This window comes from Dunckerocampus dactyliophorus, chromosome 8, assembly GCF_027744805.1.
Source record: "Dunckerocampus dactyliophorus isolate RoL2022-P2 chromosome 8, RoL_Ddac_1.1, whole genome shotgun sequence".
Lineage (NCBI taxonomy): Eukaryota > Metazoa > Chordata > Actinopteri > Syngnathiformes > Syngnathidae > Dunckerocampus > Dunckerocampus dactyliophorus.
The window spans coordinates 28226035-28238936 of NC_072826.1; the positions used below are offsets into that span (position 1 = coordinate 28226035).

The 12902-nt window shown below is 39.5% G+C and overlaps 1 protein-coding gene across 6 annotated transcripts in view; it reads left to right on the forward strand.

Annotated features, from left to right (window-relative positions):
- Positions 1–8651, forward strand: part of celsr2 (cadherin, EGF LAG seven-pass G-type receptor 2) — a 94549-nt gene extending 85898 nt beyond the window's left edge. For 2 of the 6 annotated variants that reach the window (XM_054784413.1, XM_054784418.1), the window contains 10 exons: positions 11–123; positions 210–292; positions 2264–2390; positions 2533–2643; positions 4368–4498; positions 4574–4662; positions 4737–4901; positions 6330–6488; positions 6574–6775; positions 7505–8651. In XM_054784413.1, coding sequence (XP_054640388.1) covers positions 11–123; positions 210–292; positions 2264–2390; positions 2533–2643; positions 4368–4498; positions 4574–4662; positions 4737–4901; positions 6330–6488; positions 6574–6775; positions 7505–7532 — 1208 coding nt within the window. In that variant the 3' untranslated portion in view covers positions 7533–8651. Of the gene's footprint in view, positions 1–10; positions 124–209; positions 293–2263; positions 2391–2532; positions 2644–4367; positions 4499–4573; positions 4663–4736; positions 4964–6329; positions 6489–6573; positions 6776–7504 lie in introns of those variants that run through there. The other 4 variants (XM_054784414.1, XM_054784415.1, XM_054784417.1 and 1 more) reach the window with 4 other exon arrangements.
- The last annotated feature ends 4251 nt before the right edge of the window (positions 8652–12902 follow it).

Here is a 12902-nt window from a genome sequence, read left to right on the forward strand (position 1 = left end):
GTGTCCGCAGGTCTGGCAGTGGGACTGGATCCCGAAGGCTACGGAAACCCAGACTTCTGCTGGCTGTCCATGTACGACACGCTCATCTGGAGCTTTGCCGGGCCCATCGCCATGGTGGTGTCGGTGAGTAGCGGCGCAGTCTTCTGATTCTTCTCCACTGTCCAGACGGAGAAGCAGTATTGATGCATTTGAGATGTTTGTGTGTGCAGATGAACATCTTCCTCAACATCCTGTCGTCCAAAGCGTCCTGCTCACTGAGACGCCACAGCTTGGACAAGAAGGAGCCTCGTGTGTGAGTTCCAACTCTAATTTAATTCCACTTGGATCCACAAGTGTTTGGAGATGATCGGGGTTTTTATGTTGGACACTCGGCCAATCCTATTTTTATTTTCAAGCCGTTTTCGCTGTGTTTAATGAACATGGGAGCTTAAAATGGCAAAGCTAGCAAAAAAGCCGACACGTTTGTTCCTCGTGACCAAAAATGTCCCATTGAAAACCATTGAAAATGTCATTTTTGTTTCCACATTTATCTTAACATCAACTAACTTGTGTTTTGCGTTGTTATTTTTCAGCATTGTTTTTAAAACAGTGGCGCTACAATATTTACTGTAAACATACCAGCCTTTCAAGGGTTATAATCCTCAAAAGAGAATTCATATTTGATATGAACTTTAGGTTCAAGTCGTTTTAAAAGACTGACTCATAATGTGGAAAAAAGCATCCTGTATAAAATATTTTTGCAGCAGTTTTTGGGAACCTGACATTTTTTTATATCAGTATTACTATTATATACTGTTCATATAAGGGGTGTCCAAAGTGTGGCCCTGGGGCCATTTTTATTGGCCTTTGTCACATTTTAAAAAGATAATATCAGTAGAAAACAACAGCAAAAATGGAAAATTCAGTCTTAATTTTACAAGAATAAAGTCAAAATATTAAGAGAAAAAAGTTTTACGAGAGCAATTTAGGAGCATAAAGTTGAAATGAGGTTAAAGAAAAAGATGTTGTTTTTTTTAATCGGAATATGAGAAACAAACAAAACACCAAATACATTCTTGGCAAATTAGTTTACCGAAAAAGTTCAAATTTGTAAGTCATGATCACAAGAAGAAGAAAGTTGAAATGGTTGGAAAATGTAATTGAAAAAACAACAGCAGAAATTGGAAAAAAAAAAATCTGTAATTTTATGAGAATAAAGTCAAAATAATAACAGAAAAAAGTTGAGAAAAAAGTTGCAATTTTATGAGAATAAATGTTTAATAGTATGACAAAAAAAATGTCATTTTAGTAGCATAAAGATGAAATATTAAAGAAAAATACTTTTTTTAAAAAGTCATACTTTTTTTAAACAAACAAAAAGTTGTACATTTTTGAAAATGTTTTTTTAAAAAGTTCTAATATTATGGCAAGAAAGTCATAATACTACAAAAACAAAATGAAGAAAGTTAAAATATGTGGAAAAGCATTTTTTATTGAAATATATGTAAATTGTTAGCATATCTTCACGTTGCTTTATAAAATATCAAAGTGGCAAAATTGCATCCATTTTTCACTATGTGGCCCTCGCTGGAACACGTTTGGACACCCCTGGTCTTTGTGATTAGATATTATATTACTAATATTATAAAAAAATATTTTACATTTAGTAAATATGATAAAATGATTGATGTTATTATTAATATTATTTATATTACGATTATATAGGCAGAGAGAGATATCATTGGAATATTAATCTATGATCTGTTGATAGCTTTTTTTGGGAATCTGACGTTTTTTGTCCTGAGGACCTTGCGTTTGAAGTGTTTTTTAAAAATGTGACACTGTAGAAAAAAATAGCAACACATGAAAATCAATGTTGCTGCTAGTCAAAAACACAGCTCACATCCTTGATATTATTTTATGGAATTTTTTGTTGTTGTTTGTCAATTTAAATAAATAAATAAATAAAAAATACCAGAGTTATGTAATCACGTAACCCCCGGCATATAATTCCTATTTGAAAGTAACCTTCAAGCTGAAGAACATTAAAAATGTTCCTATATGACGTTTCTATGGTGTTTTTTGGGGGCGAAGCTGACGTTTTTTGTCATTTAGGATGTCAAGAGTGAGGTTCCTTGTTGTTTGTTGTGTATCTGATGGATTGTTAATGAGGTAACTTGACGATAACCACGCAAGTGTACTGTAAAAACGCAGATGCAGACATGAATAATTACATAGATAAATAGCTACATAGATAAATAGTGACGTGGCTGATCTTGTGCAGGTCTGGCCTGAAGACAGCAGGGGGCGTCCTCTTCCTGGTTTCAGTCACATGCTTCCTGGCTTTGCTGTCAGTCAACAGTGACATGATCATCTTCCATTACTTGTTTGCTGGATTCAACTGTGTGCAGGTGAGCCCCGCAGCTACACTGACTGTGTTATCATGATATTATTATTATTATTATTATAATTATTGTTATTATTATTATTATTATGCCGACGTCATTATTCGTGTGTGGTTGGACTTTTTAAACTTGCTTCGTCATCATCCAGGGTCCCTTCATCTTCTTCTTCCGCATCGTCTTCAGTAAGGAGGCCAGGAAGGCCATGAAGTACTGCTGTGGACGCAAGCACCCTGATCACATGATCAAGTCCAAATCCTCTGTGAGTCCCTCTCCGCTCGCTCGCTCGCTCGCTCACATGCTCCCTTGGGTCTCCATGGAAACACACACACACACACACACACACACACACGGAATGAAAACTTGTTTAGCCAGATACTTGATTGATGCTGAAGGAAACAGCTCACATTTTTGCGGAAGATTCCTCAAAGTAACACTTTTCACATATAGACGATCTTTGATTAGCTTTTTTTTTTTTGCATTAGGTCCTCAAAAAGAGCAGAGTGCTTCTGTCATATAGAGGATCTTTGACTAGAGTTTTTGCAGTCAGTATTTAAAATCCAGCAGACTGCTCCCGTAACATAGAGGATCTTTGACGAGCATTTTTAGGGTCGTTATTTAACAACAGCAGAGCGCTCCTTTGATTATATCAGATCTTTGACTGGTGTTTTTGCAGTCGGTCTTTAAAAACAGCAAAACACCCCTACTGAATAGAAGATCTTTGACTAGGACTTGCTCTTGTCATGAAGAGGATCTTTGGGTTGAGTTTCTGCAGTAGTTATATAACATCAACAGACGGCTTCTGTGCCATAGAGGATCTTTGACCAGCATTTTTGCAGCAGGTCTTCAAAACAGCAAAGCACTCCTGTCATATAAAGGATCTTTGACCAGAGTTTTTGCAGTATGTGTGTAAAATCAGCAGTGCCCCTGTAATAGAGGACCTTTGACTAGAGTTTTTGCTCTTGGCCCATAAAGACAGCAAGCGCTCCTGTCATATAAAGGATCTTTGACTGGCATTTTCACAGTACAGCCTTAAAACCAGCAACGCGCTCCTGTTTTAGAGAAGATCTTTGACTGGACTCTGGCCGCAGAGCAGAGAGCTCCTGTCTCATAGAGGATCTTTGACTAGTGTTTTTACATTGCAGCCTTAAAGACAGCAAAGCACTCTGTCATATAAAGGATCTTTGACTAGCGTTTTTGCAGTAGAGCCTTAAAATCAGCAGAGCGGACCTGTTAGAGGATCTTTGACTCGTGTTTTTGCAGTAGGTCTTTAAAGCAGCAAAGCACTCCTGTCATATTGAAGATCTTTGACTAGCATTTTTACAGTAGAGCCTTAATGTCAGCAACGTGCTCCTGTTTTATAGAAGATCTTTGACTAGAGTCTTTGTAACAGGTATTTCAAATCAGCAGATGACTCCTGTGACATAGAGGATCTTTGACTAGTGTGTTTGCAGTCATTTATAAACAGCAAAGTGCTCCTGTGATATAGAAGATCTTTGACTGGTGTTTTTGCAGTAGGTCTTTCAAGACAGCAGTGCAGAGCACCGCTGTCTAGTAGAGGATCTTTGACTAGTGTTTTTGCAGTAGGCATTAAAGAACAGCAGAGCTCCTGTCACATGCAGGATCTTTGACCAGACTTTTGCAGGAGGTGCTTAAGGACAGCAGAGCACCTCTGTCACATAGAGGATCTTTGACTTGTGTTTTTGGAGTAGGTCCGTAAAAACCAGCAGAGTGCTCCTGTCACCTAGAGGATCTTTGACTAGCTTTCTGACTTTATTGAAACTGGAGACGTTATTTCCATGGTGAAGAATAAAGTGTTTTTTGGAAGTGACGTTTGAGCATTTGTGACGGTCGTACAAGTGTAAGAAGAAGTCAACCTCCGTGTAGTAAAACCGCAATCAAGTCAAGGTGTTGACCCGTACAAGTTTAGCAGGCATATTTCTCCTAGCTTTGAGCGCTAAAAGGCGTCCTCGTGTGTGCCAGCAGAGCTACAAATGCAACAGCAACTACACGGACGGCAAGTTGTACCACCTTCCCTTCGGCGAGTCCAGCGTGTCTCTGAACGGCACCATGCACAGCGCCAAGAGTCAGCACAGCTACGTGCCCTTCATGCTGAGGTCAGGAAGCCATGAAGAGGCGTCTCTCCGCCCGCGTCAGCAGCACCGTTAAAAGCTTTCCCGTCTTCTTTTTAGGGACGACGGCCTGAGCACCAGCCAGGCGCACATCGCCCTCAACGACCACACGTCGCTTTTCCATGAAAACAACCAGCAGGTGGACGACGGTACGTCGGCGCCTCCGGGCCTCGGGCTTCTTCACTCGTCATCCTTTCACTGCATCGCTGTCGTCTGCGCACAGATCACGACAGCGACTCGGACAGCGACCTGTCCCTGGAGGACGACCAGAGCGGCTCCTACGCCTCCACGCACTCCTCTGACAGCGAGGACGAGGAGGGTCCCCTCCCTCCGCACGAATGCTGGGAAAACCTGGCGTCCAATGGCGCCAAGAGGCCGCAGGCATACGGTACGTCACTACGTTGGGTGCGCTCGCAGTACCGCAGCTGCAACAAAAACAAAGATAAGAATGTAAGTATGATGGAGTATGTTTAGCATTGGCTAAAAATCCTTGAACATTTTTTAAAAGGGCTGGAAAGTGACATTTTACTGAATATACTTGTTGTTTTGTAAATGTTCTTTTTTTAAGCAGAAGCCACAAAACTCTCTGCGCCAAATTGTGTAGATCACGGGTGTCCAAAGTGTGGCCCGGGAGCCATTTGCGGCCCGCAGCCGTGATTTTATCGGCCCGCAGCACAGTCTAAAAATGTAATTTAACGAGGAAACTTAAAAAGAAAAAACAACAGCAGCAAAAATCCATCAAAAGTCCAAATATTAAGAAAAGAGTTGCAATCTAGCAAGGAAAAAAAGCCATAATTTCACAAGAATAATAGAATGAGGAAAATGTCATTTTAGTAGCATGAAGTTGAAATATGAAAGAAAAAAGTTTTTTTTTTACTTTAAAAAAACAATGAATAAAGTTGTCATTTTTGGAAACTTATGTTGAAGGAAAATGTATAACATGGAAATAAAATCCAAATATTAGGAGAGGAAAATATATAAAATATTGGGAAAATTATACAAAATAAATCAACAGCAGAAATGTCAAAATATTAAGAGAAAAAAATCGTTTTCTAATTAGACAAAAGTTGTAAAATGAGGAAAAATATCATTTTAGTAACAATGTTGAAGTAAAAAAAAAATACATTGTTGTTTTAAAAGATATAAAGTTATAATTACGAGGAGAAAATTTACAAGAGGAAAGCTGAAATGAAATAGTTGGAAAAACAAACAAAAACAGCCGAGATGGAAAAAAAACAGCTGTAATTTTACGGGAGTTAAGTTAAAATATAAAAAAAAAAGAACAAAAGTAGCAATTTTACAAGAATAAACTTGTATTATTATGGAAAAAACATTTTTAGTAGCATTTCACCCATCTTCCAAAGTGAAATGCAGTTTTTTTAAGCCACATATGCTGAAGATTCTGAGCACAGCTCCATGTGTTGCTTGACGTTGCTCTTCCAAAACATGCAAGTTACACGAGATCACGTCTCCTCCGAGCATCTTCCTGCTGGAAGATGTTGAGTAAACTGACGTGGAAGACTGCGCCCCCCGCTGGATTCATAGCCGCCGCTCACTTTTTCCCCTGCAGAGAGCGCCATCACACCACTTTTTATTTAAAAAGAGATTATTTTCATTTAAAATTCCAAACCACAAATAGTGTCATGTTTAACACCGTTTTTATTCATATTGTCTCCATTATTTATTCTTTTTATGATGAATTAAACTCAGCCATAACCTTGAAAAGGAAGAGCAGTAAAAAGGAAATACTTTTGGATGTATTTTATGAATGATTACCCCATAAGATGTCCTGTTGTGATGGTAATGTGGTGTTCAGAGGGTCGAATGTGCTGGCCTGCACATCCCACAGAGCCGACCGACGCAGACAGACCGAAGGTGACTCTTGAGCAGGGCCTCCCCAGCACGCCTTCGGATGAGCGGATGCAGGATGCCGTCACGGTGCTGCTGCCCAACCTCAACGCCCACCCTCACAAAGGTGGGGAACGCTCCCAGCCGCCGCCGCGTGCCGCAGCTGCTCTCGAGCGTCACCTTTAACCTCCACGTCACGTTGCTCCCGGCAGGGATCCTAAAGAGAAAGCAGCTCTCTCCCATCATCGAGAGGAACGGCTTCAACCGCACCCACGACGAACTGTGTGACGGCGCCCGGGGCCCGGCGTCCCCTCAGGGCTCGTCCTGTAGCGAGCGGCGGGTTAAAGGCGGCCTGAACGGCGTGGCCATGAGCATCAAGGCGGGGACGGTGGACGGCGACTCGTCGGGATCGGAGTGAGTATTCAGCGTCCTGTCCAGGTGTCCGCTCTTGTCTTAATGGTGTGTCTCTGTCCTCACTGGTTACTGTCTTCCCTCTCATTGGACGCATTGTAGCGCACTAGCTGGACAAAAGTATTGAGACGCACCGCCACATTTAATCCCCTCAGTTCTGTTTTTATGTGTTTATTTAAGTTTTTTTTTTAATTTTTATTATTATTTTGTTTTGTTTCTTCATTTCTTTCTTCATTTCCAAAATTAATGGATTAAAAAAAAAAAGTGTTTTACTTTTAAAAATAAAATAAAAATTGATCTATATATTTTAAATGTTATTACATTTTTCAAAAATAGTATTATGTAGTAATACTATATATATATATATATATATATATATATATATATATATAATTTATTTATTTATTTAAAACTTGTTTTATTATGAATTTTTATTTATGAATATAAAAATATATTTTTTATTCTGTTTTATTTTTCAAAAATAAAATTAGAAAATGTAAAAAATTAAATAACATTATTATTTTATTTACTTCTGTTTTTAGATATATTTAAAGATATATAATAGCTATACATATAACTATATAAAATATACATATATATACATATATATACATATATATATATACTAATGATGCACTATTGGTGTAAAAAGATGATTGATGAATTGTTTGTGCTCATAAAACTAATCTGCCTTTTTCTGTCTCCTCTGCTTTTACAAAATATCACATGAAGGTTTTTATTCTTTAATTTCATCCCATGAAGCGCTCATCATCTGGAGTCTTCTCGTGTGTGTGTGCGTGTGTGTGTGTGTGTGCGTGTGTGGTTCATCGTTCCTTGTTTGGTTTTTCTTTGTGTTGCTGCTCGTCCATCACCATCTTGTGTTTTTTTTTCCCAGCAGCCACTGCAACACCTCCATGTGAGCCCCCTTCCTCGCCCCGGGAGTTTCCCTGTGAAAGACTTTTTTATAAAAATAAAAAATAAAAAAAAGTAATGTGCGCGTGTGTGTGCGTGTGTGTGTGCGTGTGCCAAACGTCAGCAGTCTCCCTTTACAGACATTGTTTTGTTTACATACTTGAATTTTGTTTTGTTTTTTAAATGCACTTTTTGTTTCATTTGCTGCCCTAATTTCATTATTTGTTTCCTTATTTTAGTGTATTTGTGTTCCAGTGTTTATATTTTGTGGAACAATAAAGTTGTCATTCAGGGAAGGTTGAGCTAAAACTACTTTGTAACGTGTCTGGACTGCGCTCAGTGTGTGCGTGTGTGTGTGTGTGTGTGTGTGTGCGTGTCAGAGCCAACAATCAAGTGAAGGTTATTATGTGTGACACAAAAAAATGTACATTTCTATGGACTTTCAGCTCTCTATCGCTCTTTTTTGTTGTTTTTGTATTGACGTGAGAGGAGAGGACGCGTTTCCGTCCAAGAATTAACAGCCGTGTTTTTATAGGTTAGCCGTGGCGCGTTTGTACAATAATACAGTACACGATGAATACTTGCTGTGTAATCTATTTCTACTGTACAGTGTGGCCTGTAAAAATGGAAGTAAATATGTAAACTTGTTTGTAGGGACGGATCACTCGCTTTGTTTCATGAATTTTCATGTCTTTTCATTGCAACGCCAACAGAAAAGCTGAAAAGAATTTACATCTGTGCCACGTGTCTTCTTTTCAACCTTCTGCACATTCTCCAGTCTTCTGCCCCCCCACCGCTGCACACAAAGCGGTGACATTTTGTCCCAACACGCACCCCGACTGTGTTGTCTGTGCTATTAGTTTTCTGACAAGTACGCCACGTGGTGGCGCCGTTATTAACTCCCAAAGTGTGAAAAAAAGCATAACAGCCACTGTCGTTTTAGGGTGTTCACACGCACACATTTGACCTTAAAGCACAAAAACTTCATACATACAAAATGTTTCATTTAAAAACTGCATTTTGTGTTGAGTTGACTGTTGTCATTGACTGATATTTACTTTTGTTTGATGATCTGAAACACTGAAGTGTGACAAACATGCAACCAAAAAGAAATCAGGAAGGGGGCCAACACTGCATGTTAGTGTTTTTATACCTTTAAGGGGTCCGTTTTTTAAAACTACTTGAGCCTGAAATGTAACGTTTTAGTGGTTTTAGCAGTTTAAAGATGAAAAATCCCCAAAATACACGTCAGGGAGTATTTACTATTCTTATTACTCATTTATTCATCATGCTTTATTTTGTTTTGTAGTGTCAAATTTAAAAAAAAAAAAACACTTGATGTCCTCAGGCCAAAAAATGTCCACTTCTCAAAAACTGCAGTAAAAATATATATGTTCATATTTTTTCCACTTTTAACAGGTTCTGTTTTTTTTTTTTTTTAACTTCTTCAGCCTGAAATGTAACGCTTTGCGGGTTTTAGCCCTTTTAAGGTTAGTATGTTTACTCTGCTGTTTTTTATTGGGGAAAAAAAATCCACAAAATACATTTCAAGGAGGATTTACTATTAGTATTACTTATTTTCCATGCATTATTATTTTTCTCTAATGTCAGATTAAAAACAAAAAATTCACATGACGTCCTCAGGCCTTAAAATCTCTACTTCCTAAAAACTGCTGTAAAAATATCTCATTTGAATATTTTTTTTTACTTGAAAAAAGTTTAATCTTAAAACGTAGTGTCATGTAAAATGCAATGTTTTGGGGGTTTTAGCTCCTTAAAGGCTAAGATGTTTACGCCACTGTTTTTGTTCATAAAAAAATACATAAAGTACATTTCAAGATGAATTTTTTATTATAATTTATATTTTATGCATTTTTTGGTGTCAGATTAAAAGCAAAACAAAAAAAAACAGCTCAGGCCCAAAAAATTCCACTTCCTGAAAACTGTCCTAAAAAATATAAAATTTGAAATGTTTTTGAAAGAGTTTTTTTTTTTAATAGTCCAGCCTGAAATGTAATGTTTTTGGGGGTTTTAGGTCTTCAAAGATGTTTACTCTGCTGTTTATTTTTCTATTTTAAAAGTATTTAAGTATTTGCGATACTTATTTATGTTTTATGCATTCTTAAAAAAAAAAAATTAAACCTGACGCCCCCAGGCCAAAAATGTCCGCTTCTCAAAAACTGCAGGAAAAAAAGTTTTTTTTGCAAGGGAGGGGGGTTACGTTAAACGGGCCAGTCTTTTAAAACTACTTTAGCCTGAAATGTCATGTTTGGGGGTTTTAGACCTTTTTAAGTATGTTTACTCCAATGTTTATTGTTTTTATTCAAACAAAATACATAAAATACATTTCAAGGAATATTTACCAGTCCTTATTTTTTATGCATTATTTTTCCGTAATGTCAAATTTAAAAAACACCTCAGATGACGTCCTCAGGCCAAAAAATGTGTGCTTCCTAAAAACTGCCTTAAAAATATAGATTTTTTTTTTTTTTACTTAAAAAAAAAAAAGTCTTTTAAAACAACTTTAGCCTGAAATGTAATGTTTTGGGGGTTTTAGCTCTTTAAAAATGAGTATGTTTACTCCACTGTTTATTATTTGTTATTTTTCATGCGTTGTTATTTTTTTCCAAGGTCAGATACAAAAAAGTCAGTCTTTTAAAACGACTTCAACCTGAAGTATTCATCGTATTTTTAACCCTTTAGAGAACGATAATGTTCCATACCTCTGCTGTTAAATTAAAAACACACATACCTCCAAAAATGGCACATGTTCAGTTTTAGTAGCCAGGCATTCTTGCAGAAAACAGCGACAACTGTGAAATTTTGCTGCATGCTTTGAATAGGAAAAAGTAACGCCATCTGGTGGCCAAATATAAAAATGAGCAACTGAAAAGCAGTGATTGAACTCGTACGGGTCCCGTATATGTGTACATCTACTTATATAAGTATGCACAGTATATCTCCATGCAAGTCGGCACAGAGGTCACCTCCAGCTGACACCCTGAGGAGCATGTCGGGTCAGGACGTGAAAGCGCGACACAGCGATTTACCACATGACGTGATGCGATTATGCTCCTCATCATCTTTTATGAGCGTCCATTCGCTTTCTTTCCTCTGCTTTCACAGGCGGCCTTTTGTGCTCATCAAAGCATATCTACAAATTAACATGGCGGGCGTTCCACTGCACACGCTCGTGACCTTGGCAACCAGACACAAGACGTCTTACGTCGTTTCATTGACAGGGAATATTGGTTTTAAACTTCATCTTATAGGAAAAAAAGTACTTTCCTGATGGCAAAGAGGTATCATTTGTTCATTACGAATATTTTAGTGACCTCATTTGCATGAAAGAAGACCAAACTGAACGATTAGCAAACATTCCAGCTACAAGGGCGCTGATGCGTGCCTCTTTGGGAATTTCCATCATCAATTTTCATTCAGTGTTTAAGAGGAAAAAAAAGATAATATTGAAAATAAATCAGATTGTCTCATTTTTATTGGGCCGTGCGGTTCCCAATCCAAGTGCTGAATTCATTTCAGTCGCTTGTTTTTCACTGAGCGTTCCGCGCAAGTTCATTTCCAACGTCAAAACGAAAACCAATAAATATATTGAGTTTTATCCATAAGACTTGGCACTTTTTTTTAAAGGAAAAAACATCTTTAAAGCCATTTTGGTGCTTTGGTGCCTCGTCGAGTGTTCTGACAAATATCTCATAATATCTAATTATACTACATAATTAGTCATAATTACATTTCTCAATTCATTTAATTGATTCGCTTTTCACGAAGCTTCATGTGCAAGTTGATTTCAAACGTAAAAATGTGTTAAATTGCTTATTGGATAAATATATTGATATATATCAATAACACGTGATTTATTTGAACTTTTTATTTTTAATCACAAAAAACAACTTTAAAGCCATTTTGGGTCTCTGGTGCTTCGCCGAAGGACATCCATCCATCCATCCATCCATCCATCCATCCATCCATCCATCTTCTACCACTTATCCGAGGCCCGCTCGCGAGGACCGCAGCCTAACCTGAGAAGCCCAGACTTCCTTGTCCCCGGCTACTTCGTCCAGCTCTTCCCGGCGGATCCCGAGGTGTTCCTAGGCCAGTTGGGAGACATAGCCTCTCCGACGTGTCCTGGGTCTTCCCTGAGGCCCCCTACCGGTCGGACGTGCCCTGAACACCTCCCCAGGGAGGCGTCCAGGAGGCATCCAGACCAGATGCCCGAGATACCTCATCTGGATGCTCTCAATGCGAAGGAGCAGCGGTTCTACTCTGAGTTTCTTCCAGCTGACATATCTCGAAGGGAGAGCCTACTCATTTCGGCCGCTTGTACCCGCTTTCGGTCACTACCCAAAGCTCATGACCGTGGTGAGGGTAGGAACGTAGATCGACTGGTAAATTGAGAGCTTTGCCTTTCGGCTCAGCTCTCTCTTCACCACAACGGGCCGATGCGGAGTCCGCATCACCGCAGACGCCGCACCAATCCGCCTGTCCATCTTGCGTTCCATCCGTCCCTCACTCGTGAACAAGACCCTGAGGTACTTAAACTCCTCCACTTGGAGCAGGATCTCATCCCCGACCCGGAAGTGGCACTCCACTCTTTTCCGAGCAAGAACCGTAGACTTGGACTTGGAGGTGCTGATTCTCATCCCGGCCGCGGACCAAACTGACACCGGTCATACAGGGAAGAAACAGCTCAAATGAGGTGGTCCGGTACCCCATATTCCCAGAGTACTCCCCGCAGAATTACATGAGGAACACGGTCGAATGCCTTCTCCAAATCCACAAAACAAATGTAGACTGGTTGGGCAAACCCCCATGCACCCTCAAGGACCCGAGAGACCGAGAGCGTAGAGCTGGCCCACAGTTCCACAGAAAACCACACTGCTCCTCCCGAATCCAAGATTCAACTATCCGGCGGATCCTCCCCTCCAGAACCCTGGAATAGACTTACCAGGGAGGTTGAGAAGTGTGATCCCAAGATACAGTAGTTGGAACACACCCTCCGGTCCCCCTTCTTAAAAAGGGGGACCACCGCCCCCGATGTCCATGTGATGCTGCAGTCTCGTGTCAACCAAGACACCCACAGCATCCATGGCCTTCAGGAACGCCGGGTGGCTCTCATCCACCCTCGGGGCCTTTTGACAACTTCACCCCCAGATATGGGGGAGCCCACCGTGGAGTCCCCAGGCACTGCTTCCTCGTT